General features: G+C 46.2%; 1 protein-coding gene across 3 annotated transcripts in view; it reads right to left on the bottom strand.

Moving 5' to 3' along the window:
- Nucleotides 1-25,079, bottom strand: part of LOC123994665 (striatin-interacting protein 1 homolog) — a 35,404-nt gene that overhangs the window by 7,572 nt on the left and 2,753 nt on the right. For 2 of the 3 annotated variants that reach the window (XM_046297547.1, XM_046297545.1), the window contains exons 2-17: nt 24,217-24,286; nt 23,414-23,488; nt 18,211-18,345; nt 15,824-15,944; nt 8,814-8,882; nt 7,095-7,201; nt 5,363-5,490; nt 4,905-5,093; nt 4,364-4,414; nt 3,306-3,538; nt 2,510-2,575; nt 2,327-2,390; nt 1,776-1,847; nt 1,279-1,353; nt 1,013-1,110; nt 689-815 (exon numbers count right to left, since the gene is read on the bottom strand). In XM_046297547.1, the coding sequence (XP_046153503.1) occupies nt 689-815; nt 1,013-1,110; nt 1,279-1,353; nt 1,776-1,847; nt 2,327-2,390; nt 2,510-2,575; nt 3,306-3,538; nt 4,364-4,414; nt 4,905-5,093; nt 5,363-5,490; nt 7,095-7,201; nt 8,814-8,882; nt 15,824-15,944; nt 18,211-18,345; nt 23,414-23,488; nt 24,217-24,286 (1,680 nt within the window). The remainder of the gene's footprint in view (nt 1-688; nt 816-1,012; nt 1,111-1,278; nt 1,354-1,775; nt 1,848-2,326; nt 2,391-2,509; nt 2,576-3,305; nt 3,539-4,363; nt 4,415-4,904; nt 5,094-5,362; nt 5,491-7,094; nt 7,202-8,813; nt 8,883-15,823; nt 15,945-18,210; nt 18,346-23,413; nt 23,489-24,216; nt 24,287-25,079) is intronic. The other variant, XM_046297546.1, reaches the window with a different exon arrangement.

Below are 25,079 nucleotides of genomic sequence, written 5' to 3'. Positions count from 1 at the left end.
TCCTTTACAAGAGCAGATTTTGGAAGGAGCTCAGCTTTGCATTTTGGAAAATGGATTGGGCGGCTATGTACCCATTTCTTGTCTGATGGTACTTCTCCAACCCTCCTCCTCCTGCCTCCCTCTATCCTGCCTCCCTCTATCCTGCCTCCCTCTATCCTGCCTCCCTCTCTGTGTGCAGGGGGATGTATGAACCTTTGACTGTGTGCCTATCATTCCAGTGCAGGATCTGTGTTGTCGGCTGCCAGGAGCCAAATGGGTGGGGGATGTGAGAGGAGATGAAGACAGAAAGCGAGAGAAATGTGGTGGTGAATGTGGAAGGCAGGGAGATGAGAGAGAATGGAGGCTGACTTAGTGTGTGAGGGTGGGAAAGGTGTGTGTGTGTGGGGGGGGTGGGGTAAACTGTTCGCCTGCTATGGTGTAAAAAAAAAAGTAATGCTTCCTATATTTTCAATGCATTTTTCTGCAAAAGTGGTTAAACTGTGTTTACCCTCCACTACCCCACTGGAAGAGATGAGAGCGAGAGAGCAGCGGCAGACCTGAGGGGGCGGGGGAGAGAAAGGGATGGAGAGCGAGAGATAGTGGCTGACCTGGGGTGTGAGGGGGGGGGGGGGGGGGGGGGGGGGGAACAGAGAAAGAGAGAGAGAGGTAGAGAGAAAGAACGACCGGTAGGGGTGGTAGGTGGGCTTACTTGGTAGATGTGATTGAGTTTCAGGTGCTTGAGGAGCAGCAGCAGAAGTGCAGAGATGGCCTTGACAATGATCTCCTTGTGTCTGTTCACGTCAATACCCAGCTTCATGCTCTGGAGGACCGTGATTCTGCCATCACACACACACACACCTTTTATGTGATTCATAGCAACAAATTCCCTTGACATGACAAATCTATAGTCATTGACTTTATCTATGAACAAAACTATATTACATGTCCTCCTTATCGCCATCACTCAACTTTAGCATGAACGGCAAAGATGGCCGTGAGGGAACAAGGAGAGGCACAAGGCTATTACACTCACGGCATCTCCTCTGGCAGCACGTCAGCCAGTATGTTGATGGAGTCCGTCTTGGCCTTGGAGGTGGGTGCTGCAGCCAGCAGCAGCTTCAGAAGGGCAATCTGAGAAATACAACGTGGGTTTTTAGCTTTCAACCTCTCAGCTCGGAAACACGACAGGTCTAGACAGCAACTACTTAGTAACAATCTATGATTTGTGAGATGCAAAGTAAGAGATGATGCCATGTGAAGTGTCTTGGTAGAGCAGAATATAACCGTAGATGTCCTCACCACATACTGAGACAGGTTAGGAAGCATTCCCAGATACAGGATCTCTGTTGGGGTCTCATCCACATCCTCTTGTCCCTGACACAACACAACACCACACCACACGATATGAGTTACACACCGTCTCTAGTCATCTTGTTTCCAATCACAGAGCCCTGTTCCAACACGTAGAAAATGAAAGATCATATTTCTATTTGACCAGGTTAGTCTCATTGAGATTAAGAATCTATTTTAGAAGAGAGATAGAATTCAAATGTTATTACAAAGACACATTCACAACATAAAACACAAAAAGACCTACAGTTTTAAAATGTAAAAATGTAGACATTGAGCAGACATGATGCTTTTGGGAGGTGTGGTGCAACTAGGGGTCAAAACATTGACAGCCCCCCCCCCCCCCACTTCATTTTCCAGTATAGTTTTAGCCTAGCATTAAACTCATTCAAATAGAGGAGTTCCTGTCATTTCATATAAAGTAAACAGTGAGAAGCGTCACCGACCAGGGTCATGGGGCACTGTTGAAGCTCCTCTTCCCTCTTGATCTGCATCTCAGCTATAGAGACATATTTGTGCTGGAGGGAAAAGAGAACATGGTGTTGGATAGGGTGAGTTAGCCACAATACAATATAAAGCACTAGGAGAGCCAGCGCAAAGCACTTCATAACCACAATCCATTCTATTCCACTTCACACCTTTTCAATGAGACATCACCATCACCATATACCATAGTATTCCGACATTATCTCGTCAGGCAGCGCCCGGTGTGTAAACAGAAGCGGCTTTGAACGGGCGTTCATTAGTATTCACAGGTTGACACACAGAAGGGCATTCCTCAGTGTAACGGTGTTTCACAGTCAGTTCAAAACACACAATTAGATGTCCAAGTGGGATGTCAACGTCCAGGGATATTGACCAGCTAGGTCAAATAAACGGTCAATGCTTCGTCACCGGTGTAACACTCGATCCTGGTGGAGCGAGAGCGACGGAGGGATCGAGAGGAGAGGGAGAAAGGACAGAAGAGGAAGGACAAGAGAGATTTATCTCCCCTTACCTGTTTGAGGGTCTTGACACTCTCGTGTATGGGCCTAGGAAGACCGACCAGTGTCTCTGTGTCACTAGAAAATAAAATAAAAACATTGCAGCCGAGAGAGAACAGTCACTGGCACTGCAATAACTAGGACTACACATGGCAGTATACTAGCCTGTCAGACAATACAGTGAAAGCGACACTCACTTTCCCAGAGTGAAGCCGATGAACTTGTTCCTGCTGGTCTCCAGGAAGTGCTCGATGTCTTTCTCTCTGTGGAGACAGACCGATAGATTCGATAGAGGCCTGCTGCCCCTCACTAACCCCCCCCCCAGATTCACCTTCTCACTGATCACACTACGAGACCTACTGTGTTTCCTAGTCTGGTTTCCCGGGCTTGTCGAGATACTATCTCAACAGACCGATCAAAGACGTTCGGCTGCTAACCAGATGATGCATCTCCTCTCCCACAGACATCCATCTTAAGAGTGTTTGCACACACACACACTTTAGGGTGCCGTGTTGGCTGCTTAAAGCCTCATCAGTCACACTCGATGCTGCCTCTGTACACTGTGTGATATTGGGATCTGGAACTCCACCTCATGTGCTAAATTATTATTCATGTCGCCAAGCCCGCCCGCCCACGCACACACACACACACACGAGAGATAGGCCACTGTCACTAATGTGTAGACAGAGGCCATCTTGCGAGGGGGAGCTGGCTGTTACTGTATGAGTGACTGAGGTGGGTTACTTTGAGTCCTCCTAAACAGAGGGGGCACTATCAGCAGCACGAGTGTGTAGAATAACACAACTAGAACCCAGTGTACATTTGATTTTGTATGCTATCACTTGAGTTTTCAGGCCTGAGGTAAGAAATAAAGTGATCGATCCACCCTGCCTTCTGATGGTTTCAGATCCCTTCAGACCTGCAAACACAGAAGGGTTAAGAGTTATGGCGAGGGGCGAGAGGTTTGTTTGGAACTGGGCGTTCCAGCCTTACCTGACTTTGGGGGCCCAGGGCAGACCCTTGGGGAGGGACGCTCTCTCAGTGGGGGGTCTGAGCGGGGGCGGTGGGGGTGGCGGCTGGATGATGACATCACGGTCCAGGGGGTCCACCTCGCCCTCGATGCCACTGTCGGCTTCCTCGCCATCCTCCTCCTCGTCGCGTGCGTCGTCGTTCTTAAAGGGGTCTCGCTCGTTGTACGTGTCTAGGCTGTCCTGCTTTACCAGGGGCTGGAAACCAGAACAACCAGCAGGGGGCATGAAAGAGGCCGTCCCCTCACACACACGCACAGGGTTAGGCCCTGGCTTCCCACTCCAACCCCAAGCAATACTCAAGATTTACCTACCATAAGGCTGCACTCCAAAACAAAAAAGTTACAGAAACTCCCAGTAAAAAACCTGAGGAACCTTTGGGCCCAACTCCATATTCAAGTGTTAAACATTCCACTTACAACCATAATGAGTCATACAAACACAAACCCCAATAATCTCAAACCACTTCCATAGTTTTAATGAATGACTGCGGCATCATCAATGCAACAAGCATCAGGCAAAGGGGGTTGCATTTAGTAGCAGCGGAGCGCCAGTGCAATGCAACGTATGGCGGTGTGGTGGTAGTAAGTAGTCGTCAGGTCGACTGTGTGCTGGCGAGGAGAGCAACAGAGGTAACGGAAGCAGTGTGACCAGCATAGACCTACATGACTCATATCCCATGGAGAACAAGACATTCAGCTGCGTGGTGGGAAAGAAGCTGCAGTGAACTGTTGTTCTACAGCGATACGCTGGCGGCCGAACAACCCGGTGGAGATGGAGACGAGAGGAAAGCTCCCGTCATGTCCGCAGGGACCTCGACCACAGCCAGCCCCGCCTCTGTACCCACCCATACAGTGCAGAGCGCAGTGAAGGAGGAGAAAAGGGGAAGGAGGAAGAGGAGGAGGAGGAGGACAAGGAATAAAAGGAAGAGGAGAAAGAAGAGGAAAAGAAAGAGGTGGAGGAATAGAAGGTGCAAGAACCAGCCCGAGGCAGAGAAAATGCAGAGGGAAAGTGGGTAAAGACCTGCTTCTTGGGAAAGGGACTGTCTCCTTCCAAGCTATCAACAAAGGCACTCTGCAGGGACACAAGGAAGAGGAGGTTGAGAGCCTGGTGAAGTCAGAGCCCCAGTCTAAAAACAGCACAGTTGGGATTAGAGGAAGAAGTTAAAAGAACAAACGTGTCAGGGGAATGCAGTACACCGAGGGTGTGCACATAGCTCCTAGTCACATTCTCTACTGCTACAGTCAGGCTGAGCAATCCATGCTTGTTAGAGGGCGTGGCGCGTGAGGCTGTGACTGCACGGGTTTAGTTAGGCTCGCTGTTAGAACACATCAGGTGTGTATTCAGTCAAGTGAGTCTAGCGCACAGGTGTGTGTTTGTGTGTGTGTGTGTGTGTGTGTGTGTGTGTGTGTGTGTGTGTGTGTGTGTGTGTGTGTGTGTGTGTGTGTGTGTGTGTGTGTGTGTGTGTGTGTGTGTGTGTGTGTGTGTGTGTGTGTGTGTGTGTGTGTGTGTGTAAAGCTCCAGGAACAGTATGTGCATGATATAATGGCTGTATAATACGTACCCTGCGGCTGCGGCGTCCTCTCTTGGCCTGCTGTTGCTGTTCGATGAGCTCCATTGCCGAGGCTGGAGGAGAGGCTGCTCTCATGCTCCGGATCACCTTGATGCTGTCCTCAGGCAGGGGGGGCAGGCTCAGCCTCTCTCTCCCTCGAACCTTCATCTCCTGGAGCTCCTCGAAGCCCCCCATGGTGAACTGTGACACGCAGAGAGACAGACGGACACAGAAAGCCACAGAGATGTACATGATCACGCGGACAGAGCTCTGTGCAGCTATTGGCAAACCGAATTTTACGAACCCATCGATTCCATTGTGGGGAGCCAGTCGAGCATGACACTCCGGTGCCAACGTCATTCGAGCAAGTGTTTTGAATTTACACTAGTGGTGGATGAAATACCTCTGTTACGGAGCGGCTAGCCTACTAAACGGACAGGTAAATGGTGTCGGTGCTGTAGCTTACTGACCAGGATGGTCTTCCAGAGCAGGAGCAGAACCTTCTTCATGGGAAAGTGTGGGGCGTTCATACTGCAGAACTTGGTCACCATGGTGAAGAGCAACAGGGAAAATGGCTCTCCGTTGTACAGAGGAGAACCTGAGGTTAGAGGAGAGTGTCAACAGCCAGCACACACATACAGTGTACACACTAAAACATTTCCTGTATAATTTACAGTAACTTACTGGCAGCAATTGGCCAGTAAGTTACTGTACTTTCTTTTACAGTACAGCTACTGTAATCCATTTTACAGTAGCAAAACTGTTACTGTAATCTAATGTACACTACCAAGTCGGTTACTGTAATCTAAATTACAGTACCAATAACAATTACGGTATAAATCTGCAATCACCCAGTGTTCTTTGCAAGTTTTGATTTTTACATTTGGGTCATTTAGCAGGCACTCTTGTCATTAGCAACTTACGGTCTGTGCATTCAACCAAAGTTGAGAAAGAAAAAAAAACACATATCAAAGTCGTAGCATGTAAAACCGTTTCTGAAACCGTTACTGAAAATATTGTTGTAGTTAAGGAGACACTGGTCTTCAAAATGATAGTTATTGCAGCAAGATATCTTATGATATCTCTCTGACTATCTCTGGATGGTGCCAAAACATTACTGAGATAGTCACGGTAGCTTGACGTCTCCTTCCTGCTTCCTGTAAATGACTATAATGTCAAAGAAATGAAACACAGTCCAATACAGTAAAGATGCCTAATAAACTGTAAGAAAGGCATTATTGCAGTATTTTACTGTAACTACAAGGGATTGGAGCGAGAAGGTTGGCTGCTAGGTATTTGAATAGGACATCATATTTATGAACATTTGGTGTTTTATATCACTTGCCCTTCTAGAGGCCTAAACAAAGGCTTCCAAACTGGCTGTTATTACAGGGCGAAACAGATTGAATGGACATGGTTACATATTCAACCATTAAAGGTGTAAGACTCACTGCCACTCTGATCTAGTCTGGCAGAGGCCAGCTCTCGAGCTGTGTCGTCACGTGGGTCACGTCAGCCAGGCTAACTCTGATCTGTTCCCTATGTACATTTCATTGTTAGGGAACTACTATCACATATCAGTTCAATTCGTACAGCATTCTCACTAATATAGCCTCTTAAAAGACAACAATACCATGCACCCACTACTGCTCAAAAGGTTTTTGGCACTCCAAAGATGCAGTTTGGTACTGTATTCTGAATTACAGTCAATTACTGCCAGCAATTGGCCAGTAAGGTCCTGAAAATCTACTGTAAAAGGTTTGTAGAATTCCTAAAATACAGTATATTGCTGTATTCTGGGTGGGTACAGCATTCTCACTCACGGGTGCAACAAATACAGCCTTTACAAGGCACACATTAACATACAGCATGTTAATGAGCAAGACTCTTTCCCAGCTCACAACATTAACCCCCAATGCACCATCATTAATCCTGTAAAACACATTTAAGGTATTTTACTGTGCATTTCACGGTGTTTTGCTGTTGAAATTAAAGTCTTGATGTGTTGTAAAACACATGTGGCATTTTACTGCCTTCTACAGTGTTTTACTGTTGAAATTACAGAAACGTCTTACAATGCGCACACACACACACACACACACACACACACACACACACACACACACACACACACACACACACACACACACACACACACACACACACACACACACACACACACACACACGCACAAACACAAACCCAGTTCAGTCTTGAAGGCCTCTCTGGCAGTTCTCCACTCTGGCCTGTCGTCCTCTGTCTGCAGACGGATGGTCTCCACCATCAGGTACATGATGCTTAGCAAGACCCTAGTGGAACATCAGAGGTCAGAGGTCAGAATGAACAGGTGTGTGCATGCATGCATCAAGACAAATAGTCTGTAAGCTACTGAGGTAGAACAGCTATCCACTCCAAAACACATAACTGTGTGTGCTTGTGCATACATTATGTCTGCCTATGTGTAGTTTGTACATGTGTGAATCTGCAAATGTGTGTGTGTGCACACTTAATGCTCTTGTACACGTTTCCACATGCACTTGCCTCGCTAATGCATCAGCCTAAATCACCCTACAGTAATTAGACAATGTTAGCGAGGCAGTGTCCTGTGCATTAACGCCTTGATTCAGATGGAAAACAAGCCATAATGGCCTCCATTTTCTACAAGCTATTAGGACGTGTTATTTAGTTTCCCACCTTATTGTCCCTAGAATTTGTAAGCAAACAGCTGGAGGCAGGGCTTTCTCCTATAGAGCTCTATTTTTATGGAATGGTTCATGTGAGAGACGCAGACTCGGTCTCAACCTTTAAGTCATTACTGAAGACGCATCTCTTCAGTAGGTCCTATGACTGAGTGTAGTCCGGCCCAGGGATGCAAAGGTGAACGGCAACTGGAGCGACGAACCTCCCTTGCTGTCTCTGCCTGGCCGGCTCCCCTCTCTGTCTCTGCCTGGCCGGCTCCCCTCTCTGTCTCTGCCTGGCCGGCTCCCCTCTCTGTCTCTGCCTGGCCGGCTCCCCTCTCTGGCTCTGCCTGGCCGGCTCCCCTCTCTGGCTCTGCCTGGCCGGCTCCCCTCTCTGTCTCTGCCTGGCTGGCTCCCCTCTGTCTCTGCCTGGCCGGCTCCCCTCTCTGTCTCTGCCTGGCCGGCTCCCCTCTCTGTCTCTGCCTGGCCGGCTCCCCTCTCTGGCTCTGCCTGGCCGGCTCCCCTCTCTGTCTCTGCCTGGCCGGCTCCCCTCTCTGGCTCTGCCTGGCCGGCTCCCCTCTCTGGCTCTGCCTGGCCGGCTCCCTTCTCTGTCTCTGCCTGGCCGGCTCCCCTCTCTGTCTCTGCCTGGCCGGCTCCCCTCTCTGTCTCTGCCTGGCCGGCTCCCCTCTCTGTCTCTGCCTGGCCGGCTCCCCTCTCTCCACTGGGATTCTCTGCCTCTGACCCTATTAGGGTGGGCTGAGTCACTGGCTTACTAGGCCTCTTCCAAGCCGTCCCTAGGAGGGGTTTGTCACTTGAGTAGGTTGAGTCACAGATGTGATCTTCCTATCCGGTTTTGTGCCCCCTTGGGCTCTTGCTGTGGAGGAGATCTTCGTGGGCTATACTCAGCCTTGCCTAAGAGTAGTAAGTTGGTGGTCTGTTGATATCACTCTAGTGGTGTTTACTCCTGAAGTACTGACCTGTTGCATCCTCTACAACCACTGATTATTATTTGACCCTGCTGCCCATCCTTGAACATTTGAACATCTTGAAGAACAATCTGACCTTAAATGGCCAGGTACTCTTATAATTCCCACCTGGCACAGCCGGAAGAGGGTTCCTTCCTTACTAGGGAGCTTTTCCTAGCCATAATGCTTCTACATATGCATTGCTTGCTGTTTTGGGATTTTGGGCTTGGCTGATTGGGCGACTGCTGTAAAAATCAGTGAGGTGGAAGGATGGTCACCTGAGTTCTGTGCTGTCCGCCAGAGAGATGGCAGGTTTCCTCACTGCACTGCTGCAGGCTTGGTTGTTACTGCAGAGTCAAACACAGAAGCAGTTCAGCATGTATACAGTACAAATCATACCACACCACAGCTAAACACAACAGACGAGAGGTATCGCTCATGTCTAGGCTCTGGTCAGGTCATGGGGTCAGGAAGTTCTCATTTCCTATAATTAAAGTGACAAAGACTAGAATGGCAATGGAATGTATAGAGGCCGCTTTATGAGCTTTTCCATGCATCAGCAGGACAGAACGGCAGTATCAGGTAAGCTCAAGGGGGTGGTGGGTGTCGCTTTCTTAACAACAGCTAGTGCGCAATCTCTAATATTAAAAGGAAGTCTTGAGGTTCTGCTAAACTGTAGACCACACTATTTACCAAGTTTTCAGCTATATTTTTCATAGATGTCTATTTACCACCACAAACCAATGCTGGCACTAAAACCACACTCAATGAGCTGTATAGATCCATTATCCAACAAGGAAATGCTCATCCAGAGGCAGCGCTCCTAGTGGCCGGTGATCTTAATGCAGGACAACTTATCTCATTTCTCCCAGCAATTCACATGTGCAACAAGAGGAGAAACAACTCTAGATCACCTTCACTCCACACACAGAGACACATACAAATCTCTCCCTCACCCTCCATTTTGCAATTATGACCATAACTCTATCCTCCTGATTCCTGCTTACAAGCAAAAACTCAAACAGGAAGTACCAGTGACGGAAGTGGTCCGATGAAGCGAATGCTAAGCTACAGAACTGTTTCGCTAGCACAGACTGGAATTTGTTCTGGGAATCATCCTATGGCATTTTCAGAGATTACCACATCAGTCACCGGCTTCATTAATAAGTGCGTTGACAACGCTGTCCCCACATTGACCGTACATACTTTTCCCAACCAGAAGCCACGGATTACAGGCAACATCCACACTGAGCTAAAGCTGCCACTTTCAAGGAGAGGGACACTAACCCGGACGGTTAGAAGAAATCTCGCAACACCCTCGAAAAACCATCAAACAGGAAAAGTGTCAATAGAGGACTAATATCGAATCCTATTACACCGGCTCGAACCCTTGTCGGATGTGGCAAGGCTTGCAAACTATCACGGATTACAAAGGGAAACTCAGCCAAGAGCTGCCCAGTGACGTGATACTACCAGACAAGCTTAATGCCTTCTATGCTTGCATTGAGGCAACACTGAACCATGCGTGAGAGCACCAACTGTTCCAGACGACTGGGTTATCACCCTCTCCATAGCCGATGTGAGGAAAATCTATCAACAGGTTAACATTCACAAGGCCGCAGGGCCAGATGGATTACCAGGACGTGTACTCAGAGCATGCGCTGACCAGCTGGCAAGTTAATTCACTGACATTTTAAACTTCTTCCTGACCCAGTCTGTAATACCTACATGCTTTAAGCAGACCACCATAGTTCCTGTGCTCAAGAACGCCAAAGGTAACCTGTCTAAATGACTATCGCCTTGTAGCACTCACATCTGCAGCCAACAAATGCTTTGAAAGGCTGGTCATGGTTCACATCAACACCATCATCCCAGACACCCTGGACCCACTCCAATTCGCATTCCACCCCAACAGTTCCACAGATATCGCAATCTCTATTGCACTCCACACTGCCCTTTCCCACTTGGACAAAAGGCACACCTACATGAGAATGCAGTTCATTGACACCATAGTGCCCTCCAAGCTCATCATTTTTTACATTTCCATTTTTTGTCATTTAGCAGATGCTCTTATTCAGAGTGTATACATTTTCGTACTGATCCGCCGTGGGAATCGAACCCACAACCCTGACCTTGCAAGCACCATGCTCTACCAACTTAGCCACACTGGACCGTCCATCACTGAGCTAAGGACCCTGGAGGGTTGTGGGTTAGTGTGTACGGCCCAGTACATCACTGGGGCCAAGCTCCCTGCCATCCAGGACGTCTATACCAGCCAGTGTCAGAGGAAGGCCCTACAAATGGTCAAAGACTCCAGCCACCCAAGTCTGGAACCAACAGGCCCTTGAACAGCTTCTACCGCCAGGCCATAAGACTGTTAAATAGTTAACCAAATAGCATTGACCCTTTTTGCATTCATTTTTCTGACTCGTCACATACGCGGCTGCTACTAACGTGTCACTTTGTTTCTAGTTACAGGTACTTATCTACCTCAATGACCTCGTACCCCTTCACATGGACTCGGTACTGGTACCCCTTGTATATAGCCTAGTTATCGTTACTCATTGTGTATCTATCATTACGTGTTTGACTTTTCTGGTATATCTCTATTTTCTTTCCCTCTGCATTGTTGGGAAGAGCCCGTAGGCATTCCACTGTTAGTCCACACCTGTTGTTTACGAAGCATGTGACAAACTTGTATTTGATTTGAAGTGGAAAAACCCCCCCAGCGTAAATCACAACTGAGAATGAACACCAGTGCAGGCAGGATAAATGGCAGAGGAGAAATACAGACAGAGATCATTCTCTGTGTGTTGGCTCCGCAGCTTAACAGGTGCTACGAAGTCATAGGAGGCGGCTGCTTGCTTGCTAAGCCGTAGAATCAGAGGTCAATAAGAGACCAGGACAGAGGAGCACATAGACTAAAGGAAGGAAACAACGCCTTGAAGGCTCTGCCGCCTCGCCAGTGAGCTGTGACGTGTGAATCGCAGAGGCCGGTGCTCTGTCTCCCTCTCTGTCTGCTCTCAACCTGCTCTCGCTGCTCTTGTCCCCCTCACTAAGAGCCAGTAGGTGCCTCATATCCTAGCTGAAGCGAAGAGGGATGGATGTGGGAGGTAGGACGGAGAAGAGAAAGAGAAAATGGTGTATTCATGAATTAACATTTCTGGTGTGTGTGTGTATCTCTCTGCCGGTCTGTGAACGTGCATGTACACGTGCCTGTGTGTGTTTAACTCCACACTGTCCAGGGTCCCTCAGCAACACTCAGCAGGGATTAGACTTGCCTGGCGGTGACTCTCTCGTTAAAGAGGAGCCAAGGGGATGGACAGAAATACCCAACAGAAGAAACAGAACAGGAAGCCATTCCTGGACACTGAGTCATGATCGAGCTGTCTGTCTCCTCTCCACACACACATAGACCACGGCCTGTACCACCTCCCACCTCCCCGAGTCACTCCCACCAGGAGAATAATTAAAAATAGATGTTCAATCCTGTTCAATTCCCCACACACACACACGCACACGCACACGCACGCACACGCACACGCACACGCACACGCACACGCACACACACACACACACACACACACACACACACACACACACACACACACACACACACACACACACACACACACACACACACACCCTAGCCAATCAGCTATTATCAGCACCATCTCTACCAGCCTCTCCCATTAGGTAGATTAGTCCATGGCTAAGGTTGGTAGAGACCCAAAATAGTGAGGCAGCAGTAGATCTTCCCTTAGGGAGAGGAGGAACCTCAGGCAGGCAGGTGACAGAGGAATTGACTCAGTGGGGACATTTAATATACCTACTTATTGATTCAGTGGTATGCTTATGGGATGCCCTTTAAGTGTAGGAGCTGTTTGAAAAGACCACCTGAAATTGTACAGTGTTCAAAACATTAAGAACTGACTGAGTGAATCCGGGTGAAGGCTATGATCCCTTATTGATGTCACTTGTTAAATCCACTTTAAAATCAGTGTAGATGAAGGGGAGGAGACAGGTTAAAGAAGGATTTTTAAACCTTGAGACAATTGAGACATGGATTGTGTATGTGTACCATTCAGAGAGTGAAAAATATTTATGTGCCTTCAAACCGGGTATGGTAGTAAGTGCCAGGCGCACCTATTTGGGTCAAGAACTGCAACGTCACTGGGTTTTTTCATGCTGAACAGTTTCCTGTGTGAATCAAGAATGGTCTACCACCCAAATTACATCCAGCCAACTTGACACAACTGTGGGAAGCATTGGAGTCAACAAGTGCCAGCATCCCTGTAGAACGCTTTCGACACCTTGTAGAGCCCATGCCCCGATTAATTGAGACTGTTCTGAGGCCAAAAAGGGCGCTGCAACTCAATATTAGGACGACTGTTCTTAATGTTTTATACACTCAGTGTATAGTATTTGACTTATTGATGAGTCACTTTGAAATATCCTTGTTTTTTAGATAATTAAAATAACATCAAATTGATCAGAAATACAGTGATAATTGATGTTGTAAATGACTATCGTAGCTGGAAACGGCAGATTCTTTTATGAAATCGGCAACCATCACTCCTGCAACCATCACTCCTGTGTTCCAATGGCACATTGTGTTAGCTAATCCAAGTTCACCATTTTAAAAGGCTAATTGATAATTAGAAAACCCTTTTGCAATTATGTTAGCACAGCTGAAAACTGTTGTCCTGATTAAAGAACAATAAAACTAGCCTTCTTTCGACTAGTTGAGTATCTGGAGCATCAACATTTGTGGGTTCGATCTCAAGGCCATCCGCCTGTTAAACAGCCATCACTAACATTGAGTGGCTGCTGCCAACGTACTGACTCAAATCTCTAGCCACTTTAAACATTTTAAATTGGATATAATAAATGTATCACTAGCCACTTTAAACAATGCCACTTTATATAATGTTTACTTACCCTACATTACTCATCTCATATGTATATACTGTACTCTATACCAACTACTGCATCTTGCCTATGTCATTCTGCCATCGCTCATCCATATATTTATATGTACATATTCTTATTCATTCCTTTACACTTGTGTGTATAAGGTAGTTATTGTGAAATTGTTAGATTACTTGTTAGATATTACTGCATGGTCAGAACAAGACGCACAAGCATTTCGCTACGCTCGCATTAACATCTGCTAACCATGTGTATGTGACAAATAAAATTTCATTTGATTTGATGGAGGCAATGCGATGGTCTGGGGGTGCTTTGGTGGTGGTAAAAGTGGGAGATTTGCACAGGGTAAAAGGGATCTTGAAGGAAGGCTATCACTCCATTTTGCAACGCCATGCCATACCCTGTGGACGGCGCTTAATTGGAGCCAAGTTCCTCCTACAACAGGACAATGACCCAAAGCACAGCTCCAAACTATGCAAGAACTATTTAGGGATGAAGCAGTCAGCTGGTATTCTGTCTATATTGGAGTGGCCAGCACAGTCACCGGATCTCAACCCTATTGAGCTGTTGTGGGAGCAGCTTGACCGTATGGTATGTAAGAAGTGCCCATCAAGCCAATCCAACTTGTGGGAGGTGCTTCAGGAAGCATGGGGTGAAATATCTTCAGAGTACCTCAATAAATTGACAACTAAAATGCCAAAGGTCTGCAGGGCTGTAATTGCTGCAAATGGAGGATTCTTTGACGAAAGCTAAATTTGAAGGACACAATTATTATTTCAATTAAAAATCATTATTTATAACCTTGTCAATGTCTTGACTATATTTCCTATTCATTTTGCAATGCATTGCATGTAAGTTTCTGAAAATGTAGCTACTAAGATGTTCTAATAAGCCTAAACCTACAGCAGTACATTACTTTAGAGCAGTCTCTTTCCCCCACTGTGTCTCTTCCCCCCCCACTGTGTCTCTTTCTGTGTCTCTTCCCCCCACTGTGTCTCTTTCCCCCACTGTGTCTCTTTCCCCCACTGTGTCTCTTTCTCCCGCTGTATCTCTTTCCCCCGCTGTGTCTCTTTCTCCCGCTGTGTCTCTTTCCCCCGCTGTGTCTCTTTCCCCCACTGTGTCTCTTTCTCATTTACATTTACATTTGTGTCTCCCCCGCTGTGTCTCTTTCCCCCGCTGTGTCTCTTTCCCCCGCTGTGTCTCTTCCCACTGTGTCTCTTTCCCCCACTGTGTCTCTTTCCCCCACTGTGTCTCTTTCTCCCCACTGTGTCTTTTTCCCCCACTGTGTCCCTTTCCCCCACTGTGTCTTTCCTTTTTCCCCCACTGTGTCCCTTTCCCCCACTGTGTCTTTCCCCCACTGTCTCCCTTTCCCCCACTGTCTCTCTTTCCCCCACTGTCTCTCTTTCCCCCACTGTCTCTCCTTCCCCTACTCCATCCAGCGAACAACTAGTGAGAGTGAATGAAACTGTGTACCAGCACTGTAGCATTAAAGGCCCAGTGCAGTCAAACACATGATTTCCCTGTGTTTTCTATACATTTCCAACCTATGAGGTAAATTAGTTAATAAACCAATAAGAAACAGTTCCAAGAATCTCTGCCAACAACAGCTACTTTCCAGTTTTCTCCTCCCCACTCACACCACTCCCAGACAGTCCTAGCAAAATTCTTGCTTGAGAAATTGTACTTTGCTAAGAAACTAATTTTAACATTAAGGTACTTAATTGTTACCCTGTAAATTATTTGGACCATTAATCAAGGCTCACCAACTTTAAACATCAGCTATCTGAGCAGCTAACCGATCGCTGCATCTGTACATAGTCCATCTGTAAATAGCCCACACAATCTACCTACCTCATCCCCATATTGTTTTTATTCACTTTTCTGCTCTTTTGCACACCAGTATCTCTACTTGCACATCATCATCTGCTCATTTATCACTCCAGTGTTAATCTGCTAAATTGTAATTGTTTGCTCCTATGGCCTATTTATTGCCTACCTCCTCATGCCTTTTGCACACACTGTATATAGACTTTCTTTTTTTCTACTGTGTCATTGACTTGTTTATTGTGTTATTGGCATGTTTATTGTTTACTCCATGTTATTCCCTGTGTAACTCTCTGTTGTTGTCTGTGTCACACTACTTTGCTTTATCTTGGCCAGGTCGCAGTTGTAAAGGAGAACTTGTTCTCAACTAGCCTAACTGGTACATAAAGATTAAATAAATTAAAAATTAAAAAGGAGGAAGTAAGCTCTAACCACAGTGGTGCTAACACTTGTTGAGAGACATAACAACACAGTCATTACGAGACATTGCAGTGATGTTGTGGTGCGGTTGTAGCAATGTTGTCCTACTCACTCCATCTCCATGCTCAGCAGCTCCAGGAGAGCGGTGAAGACGCCCATGTCATACAGCAGGAACACGTTGTGGCGAGACCAGTGGATCACGTCCGCGTCCGTGTCACACTCATCAAACACCCCTGGGGAACGCCACACAACAGACACACATATAGGGTTCAACAGATGCTCCCTCACCACACAACACTCTCCCTTCCCCCCGCTTCTCCTTCACCCAAATCCAGACAGCTGATGTCCTGAAAGAGCTGCAGAATCTGGACCCCTACAAATCAGCTGGGCTAGACAATCTGGACCCTCTCTTTCTAAAATTATAAGGCCGCCATTGTTGCAACCCCTATTACTAGTCTGTTCAACCTCTCGTTCGTATCGTCTGAGATTTCTAAAGATTGGAAAGCGGCCGCGGTCATCCCCCTCTTCAAGGGGGAGACACTCTAGACTCAAACTGTTACAGACCTATATCCATCCTGCCCTGCCTTTCTAAAGTCTTCGAAAGCCAAGTTAACAAACAGATCACCGACCATCTCGAATCCAACCGTACCTTCTCCGCTATGCAATCCGGTTTCCGAGCTGGTCACGGGTGCACCTCAGCCACGCTCAAGGTCCTAAACGACATCTTAACCACAATCGATAACAAAGACAGTATTGTGCAGCCGTATTCATTGACCTGGTCAAAGCTTTCGACTCTGTCAATCACTGTATTCTTATTGGCAGACTCAACAGCCTTGGCTTCTCTTATGACTGTCTCGCCTGGTTCACTAACTACTTCTCAGACAGAGTTCAGTGTGCCAAATAGGAGGGACTGTTGTCTGGACCTCTGGCAGTCTCTGGGGGTGCCACAGGGTTCAATTCTCTGTATACATCAATGAGGTCCCTCTTGCTGCGGGTGATTCTTTGATCCACCTCTACGCAGACGACACCATTCTGTATACTTCTGGCCCCTCTTTGGACACTGTGTTAACTGACCTCCAGACGAGCTTCAATGCCATACAACTCTCCTTCCGTGGACTCCAACTGCTCATGAATGCAAGTAAAACTAAATGCATGTTATTCAATCGATCACTGCCCGCCCGTCCAGCATCACTACTCTGGACGGCCCTGACTTAGAATACTACAAATACCTATCAGAGAAGTAGTTGGTAAACCAGGCGAGGCAATCATTTGAGAAACCAAGGCTGTCAAGTCTGCCAATAAGAATGTGGTGATTGACAGAGTCGAAAGCCTTGGCCAGGTCGATGAATATGGCTGCACAGTAATGTCTCTTATTGATGGCGGTTTTGATTTTGTTTAGGACCTTGAGCGTGGCTGAAGTGCACCCATGACCAGCTCTGAAACCAGATTGCATAGCGGAGAAGGTACGGTGGGATTCAAAACGGTCGGTAATCTGTTTGTTAACTTGGCAATCGAAGACCTTAGAAAGACAGGGTAGGATAGATATAGGTCTGCAGCAGTTTGGGTATAGAGTGTCACCCTTTTGAAGAGGGGGAAGACTATGGCAGATTTACAATCTTTGGGAATCTCAGACGATACAAAAGAGAGGTTGAACAGGCTAGTAATAGGGGTTGCAACAATTTTGGCAGATAATTTTAGAGAGGGTCCAGATTGTCTAGCCCGGCTGATTTGTAGGGGTCCAGATTTTGCAGTTCTCTCAGAACCATCAGCTATCTGGATTTGGGTGAAGGAGAAATGGTGAGGGCTTTGGCGGGTTGCTGTGGAGGGTCCCGGGCAGTTGACCGGGGTAAGGGTAGCCAGGTGGAAAGCATGGCCAGCCGTAGAGAAACGCTTATTGAAATTCTCAATTATAGTGGATTTATCGGTGGTAACAGTGTTTCCTAGCCTCAGAGCAGTGGGCAGCTGGGAGGAGGTGCTCTTATTCTCCACAGACTTTACAGTGTCCCAGAACTTTCCTCTACTGACGGGATGAGTCCAATGTCATTCCAGGATACCCCGGCCAGGTTGATTAGAAAAGCCTGCTCGCAGAAGTGTTTTAGGGAGCGTTTGACAGTGAGGGGTGGCCGTTTGGTCGCAGACCCATTACACATGCAGGCAATAAGGCAGTGATCGCTGAGATCTTGATTGAAAACAGCAGAGGTGTATTTGGAGGGCGAGTTAGTTAGGATGATATCTAGGAGGGTGCACGTGTTTATGGATTTGGAGTTGTACATGGTAGGTTCATTGATCATTTGTGTGAGATTGAGGGCATCAAGCTTAGATTGTAGGATTGGCGGGTGGGTTAAGCATGTACCAGTTTAGGTCACCTAGTAGCACGAGCTCAGAAGATAGATGGGGAGGCAATCAATTCACAAATGGTGTCGAGGGCACAGCTGGGGGCAGAGGGTGGTCTATAGCAAGCGGCAACAGTATGATGATGATGATGATGATGATGATTACCCTGTGCCAGGTAGAGGATGGCCCGGGCCACCTTCAGCCTTTTGTCCCGGTCAGTGACCTCCAGAGCATCTAGTAGTCTCATCACATAGGCCCTCTGCTGCTCCTGACCCAGCTCAATCCACCTCCTCCCCCGCACTGCAGAGAGACAGGGACAGGGTGAAAGAGACCAGGTGAGTCATGTCACTTTGTAGGACTGTGTGACCTTGTGACTCTGAGTTTGAACGTCTGTCGCTCTCTTACTCTCGCTCACTCTTTTCACTTCTTTCTCGCATTCCCTCACTTTTTATTTTCTTCCTTCATCCCCCCCCCTGTTTCTCTCTCTCCCTCACTCCCTCCCTGCCCTTTTCACACGTGAAAAAGATTAGCAGGGATCAGGTCTGGTCATTAAACTCACACTGACCCAGGAGCAGCTAGCGGTCTCAGAGTCAAAGTGTCCTGGCACCCAGCTCACATGCATGGTCACAGCAGGCTATTTCAGCCCTGGCCAGGTATAGCAGTACACCCACTGATCACTGATCACCCACTGTGATGCCAGGATCCGACAATAAGGCAGCAACGCCTTTTACTTCTAGGCTATGAGCGATTGATTCCTAAAAGTGAAGTATATTGTACAATTAGGATAGTTTCTGTCCTTTATTTTTTTTACCTCAACTCTTGGGATTCTTGTAGGACATCATGATCAATGGAATTCAAATAGCTAGTCAGTTCCCCTCTTTCAGTAGACATTTTCTGACATACAGTACCTTCAAAAAGTATTCATACTTATTCCACATTTTGTTGTGCTACAGCCTGAATCCAAAATGTAGTACATTTGTTTTTCTTCTCACCCATCTACACACAATATGCCATAATGCAAAATGCAAATGCATTGAAAATGCAAATGCATTGAAAATGAAATACAGAAATATCTAATGTAAGTATTCACACCCTTGCGTCAACACATGTTAGAATCACCTTTGACAGTGATTACAGCTGTGAGTCTTTCTGAGTAAGTCTCCACGAGCTTTGCATACCTAGATTGTATTATATTTGCACATTATTCTTTTTTAAATTCATCAAGCTCTGTCAAGTTGTTTGTTGATCATTGCTAGACAGCCATTTTCAAGACTTGCCATAGATTTTCAAGTTGATTTAAGTCAAAACTGTAACAAGGCCACTCAGGGACATTCAATGTTGTCTTGATGAGTAACTCCAGTGTATATTTGGCCTTGTATTTTAGGTTATTGTCCTGCTGAAAGGTGAATTTGTCTCCCAGTGTCTGTTGGAAAGCAGACTGAACCAGGTTTTCCTCTAGGATGTTGCCTGTACTTAGCTCAATTCCATTTCTTTATACCCCCCCCCTCCAAAAAAAAAAAACACTAAAAAAATCCTAGTCCTCGGCGACAAGCATACCTGTAACATGGTGCAGCCACAGCCAAGCTTGAAAATATGAAGAGTGGTACTCAGTGATGAGTTCTCCTATCACACAGCCTTTAATCTCTGAAACTGTTTTAAAGTGGCCTCAAGGTGAAATCCTTGAGCAGTTTCCTTCCTCTCTAGCAACTGAGTTACCTTTGTAGTGACTGGGTGTATTGATACACCATCCAAAGTGTAATTAATAACGTCACCATGCTCAAAGAGATAATCAATGTCAGCCTTTATTATTATTTTTTTTACCCATCTGCCAATTGGTGTCCTTCTTTGCGAGGCATTGGAAAACCTCCCTAGTCTTTGTGCTTGAATCTGTGTTTGAAATTCACTGTTGGACTGAGGAACCTTAAAGATAATTGAATGTCTGGCACAGGGATGAGGTAGTCAATTGAAAATCATGTTAAACTCTATTATTATACATACAACCGGTGACTTGTTAAGCACATGTTTACCCCTGAACGTATTTAGGCTTGCCATAATACAGAGGTTGAATACTTATTGACTCAAGACATTTCAGCTTTTCATTTTTAATTCAAAATGTCTAAAAACACAACTCCACTTTGAAAATAGGGAGCATTGTGTGTAGGCCCGTGACCCAAAATCTTAATTCAGACTGTAACACAACAAAATGTGTTAAAAGTCAATGGGTGTGAATACTTGCTGAAAGCACTAACTCTCTGACAAAACCTCCTCTGTGTGAAGTGCATCCGAAGTAACTTTTAATGCGCGGCTCTGAGAAGTGCTCTGATAATGGTCATTATGATAAAAGTGCGTGGAGAGTAGCGACGCAGAGGACATGGGTGCATAACAGATTTAGCAGTGATGGAGAGTGGCAGTCTGGCAGATGTGTTAAAACATTGATGAGGGGCCCCGTCACCGTTTGACATAGTTTAAAGCCCAGATACAGAGAGACAGCACATCTCCTATCTCTCTCCGCTGCACAGCCAGCCAAGCTTTCCACGGATCCAGCTATTCATTCCTATTGGCTTTATGGAAACAGAGTGGGAAGAACAAGACGTAGCCTAGCTCTCTTAATTTATGTAATATGCTGCAGCTGCAACAAAATTGCCCTTTGGGGACAATAAAGCTCTGTGGAATTGAATGCCTGGCGCTACACATGTATTGTTCCTCATTACGAACCTTCCTTTAACTCGGTAAGCTGCTTCTACACCTGCATTGCTTGCTGTTTGGGGTTTTAGGCTGGGTTTCTGTACAGCACTTTGAGATATCAGCTGATGTACGAAGGTTTGAGTAAAAATACAACCGCATTTACAGCACAGCAACGAACTGGGCAGAGTTTGAAAGAATGTGAGAGGGGTAAAATGAATGTGGAGATTAGACCAGCAAAATGGACACAGTACAATTCATCCGGCCAAAAGGATTCACATTAGGAGATAAAACGTATTCAACGAGCTGTTTAATAACAGTGCTCATGATATGGAACAGTTGGTCACGGTAGGTATGGCTGTTATCTATTCACGGCAAAACCACAGCTAAGGAAGCTCAGTTTGTCCTGGCGCTAAGAGAGGCAACGGCTGCAGAGCAGAGTTTGGCAAGATGTGCGTGTTCCTGTATGTATGTATGTACAGTTGAAGTCAGAGGTTTACATACACCTTAGCCAATTACATTTAAGCTCAGTTTTCCCAATTCCTGACATTTAACAATTCCCTGTCATAGGTCAGTTAGGATCACCACTTTATTTTAAGAATGTGAAATGTCAGAATAATAGTAGGGAGAATGATTTATTTCAGCTTTTATTTCTTTCATCACATTCCCAGTGGGTCAGAAGTTTACATACACTCAATTAGTATTTGGTAGCATTGCCTTTATATTGGTTAACATGGGTAAAACTTTTCAGGTGGCCTTCCACAAGCTTCCCACAATAAGTTGGGTGAATGAATTTTGGCCCATTCCTCCTGACAGAGCTAGTGTAACGGAGTCAGGTTTGTAGGCCTCCTTGCTCGCACACGCTTTTTCAGTTCTGCCCACAAATTGTCTATAGGATTGAGGTCAGGGCTTTGTGATGACCACTCCAATACCTTGACTTTGTTGTCCTTAAGCCATTTTGACACAACTTTGGAAGTATACTTGGGGTCATTGTCCATTTGGAAGACCCATTTGCGACCAAGCTTTAACTTCTTGACTGATGTCTTAAGATGTTGCTTCAATATATCCACATAGTTTCCCCTCTCATGATGCCATCTATTTTGTGAAGTGCACCAGTCCCTCTTGCAGCAAAGCAACCCCACAATATGATGCTGCCACCCCCGTACTTCATGGTTGGGATGGTGTTCTACGGCTTGCAAGCCTCCCCCTTTTTTCTCCAAACATAACGATAATGGCCAAACAGTTCTATTTTTGTTTCATCAGACCAAAGTATGATCTTTGTCCCCATGTGCAGTTGCAAACCATAGTCTGTCTTTTTTATGGCGGTTTTGGAGCAGTGGCTTCTTCCTAGCTGGGCGGCCTTTCAGGTTATGTCAATATGGGACTTGTTTTACTGTGGATATAGATACTTTTGTACTTGTTTCCCCCAGCATCTTCACAAGGTCCTTTGCTGTTGTTCTGGGATTGATTTGCACTTTTTGCACCAAAGTCTGTTCATCTCTAGGAGACAGAACACATCTTCTTCCTGAGCAGTATGATGGCTGCTTGGTCCCATGGTGTTTATACTTGTGTACTATTGTTTGTACCGATGAACGTGGTACCTTCAGGTGTTTGCAAATTGCTCCCACGGATGAACCAGACTTGTGGAGATCTACAATTTAGGTCTTGGCTGATTTCTTTTGATTTTCCCATGATGTCAAGCAAGGAGGCACTGCGTTTGAAGGTAGGCCTTGAAATACATCCACAGGTACGCCTCCAATTGACACAAATTATGTCAATTAGCCTATCAGAAGCTTCTAAAGCTTTTTCTGGAATTTTCCAAGCTGTTTAAAGGCACAGTCAACTTAGTGTATGTAAACTTCTGACCCACTGGAATTGTGATACAGTGAATTATAAGTGAAACAAATCTTTCTGTAAACAATTGTGTGAAAAATTACTTGTGTCGGTATCCTGTCCTAACTGACTTGCCAAAACTATAGTTTGTTAACTAGAAATTTGTGGAGTGGTTGAAAAATGATTTTAATGACTCCAACCTAAGTGTATGTAAACTTCTGACTTCAACTGTATGTGTGACCTTCTCCCAACACCTCCAGCTTGAAAGTGTCAGGTTAGAGCAAGCAATCAGACAAAACACACACACACACACACACCACTGGGCAGAACACTGCTGACAGTTCACTTGTATACTCTCCCTCCTTCTCTCCATCTGAACCACTTACAGAAAAAGGGAAATGTTACACCTGGGAGCGGTCAATTAATCAGCTCCCTCGACCCTCTCTCCCTTTCCCTCCGTCCTTCTCTCTCTTTCACCCCCTCTCTCCAGATGATTACCAGGGCGAGAATCCACTTCTACATACTCTCTCTCTCCGTAAATGCTAGATTAACAGGCAAACACATTAGAGGGTATGCAAACAAACAGTGTGTTCAAGGTGAGTCAGAAAGCCTTTTGGCACACTCGCTGCTTTAGAAAAAGAAAACATGCGTGCGTATGCGCAAGACCACACACACACACACACACACACACACACACACACACACACACACACACACACACACACACACACACACACACACACACACACACACACACACACACACACACACACACACACACACACACACACACACACACACAGTTGGCTGGAAAGACAAAATCCGCCACTGACAGACAAGAAGGTAACAGTACCATGGCTCCTGAAGTCCTCCTCAAAGTAGTCCCTGTTGAGGCCGAACTCGGGCTCCTCCGTGTAACTGTATATCTCTGTGGGAAAACAGGAGAGACAGGGGAACCATCAGACAGGATGACATACAGTACAGTACTGAAGGATTCAACAGAGGTAATGCCATGAAAGACATCACGGGGTATACTGTAGTGGAAGCCCTGTATGGCTCAGTTGGTAAAGCATGGGATTTACAACGCCAGGATTGTGGGTTTGATTCCTGGGGCCTCACATTTGTCAAATTCATGGAAGCAATGTGACTAAGTCGCTTGGGATAAAAGTGTCTGCTCAATTGCATATATTATAAGCCAGCTCTTTCACTAAGTACCTTTCATAAAGAATCTATTTGGCTCCCCGTTATCCTTTCTGTTGTGTTTTTGTTAGATTCATGACATCACTGACTAATCCTTCTTCAGCGAGTATACAGTAGTTAAATGTCAACTGTCACTCCAGCCTGATCGAACAGTCACAAGAGAGCAACGGTAGTGTGTGTTTGTGTAAAGCTAATGTCTCAGCGGGACTAGCGACCTAACCAATGCAGCTGCATTCAACAAGGGAAAAATATGACCTTGCATTGACCCAATCCCATGTAGCTGCTGACAGCGCAGCACTGTACGACAGTGATCACCAAAGCTACAGGGGTTACCTTGCATGATTTTGTTCCAGCAACTGTTCAATAAGGTGCTTGAATAATGTGCTTTGTGGTTGGAACAAAAGCCTGCCCAGGTCTAGGGTTGGTGACCGCCGGGATAGGGTTTAAAGACCTTACCTGAGAGTTCAGCAGTCAGGCTGTCTGTGTCCCCATACTCAAACTCCAGGTTAGGGGACTCCATGGAGCTCTGAAAACAGAAAACAACATTGATGTCTTGGCAGAATACACACACAGACACAGACACAGACACAGACACAGACACAGACACAGACACAGACACAGACACAGACACAGACACAGACACAGACACAGACACAGACACAGACACAGACACACACACCCCTGAATTCCTTTATAATTATTGCATGGCTATGCAAATACAGGGAACAATCAGAGTGGAAAAACTGAATGAGAGGTGTGCAGGAGTCAACATGCCCTGCATATCAGAATGGGTTAACGGACGTATCCAGTTAAGGATCTTTGATGGCACTCTGACATCAGCCTCACCCCCTGCCCTCTGGGCACTTTACTGCAGGACACCATAGTATACACACACACACACACGGTGGGAATAAGGACAGAGACAGGGCCCGCCTCTGTTTGCCGTCATAGCCACTTAAAGCATTATTTTCCCAGGTCGGAGACAGACTGATACAGTATGCACGATCTCACCAGTTATCAAAGCACCGCAGAACAACAACATTCTCATACTGCCAGCCAATACAAAAGGCCATAGCACTTGGACAGAGACAGACTGATACAGTATGCACGATCTCACCAGTTATCGAAGCACCGCAGAACAACAACATTCTCATACTGCCAGCCAATACAAAAGGCCGTAGCACTTGGACAGAGACAGACTGATACAGTATGCACGATCTCACCAGTTATCGAAGCACCGCAGAACAACAACATTCTCATACTGCCAGCCAATACAAAAGGCCGTAGCACTTGGACAGAGACAGACTAGACTTTGAAAT

The sequence above is a fragment of the Oncorhynchus gorbuscha genome, linkage group LG14, assembly GCF_021184085.1.
Source record: "Oncorhynchus gorbuscha isolate QuinsamMale2020 ecotype Even-year linkage group LG14, OgorEven_v1.0, whole genome shotgun sequence".
In the NCBI taxonomy this organism is placed as follows: domain Eukaryota; kingdom Metazoa; phylum Chordata; class Actinopteri; order Salmoniformes; family Salmonidae; genus Oncorhynchus; species Oncorhynchus gorbuscha.
Note: the sequence above shows the minus strand (reverse complement) of the source record. Positions and strands in the feature narration are given on the sequence as shown.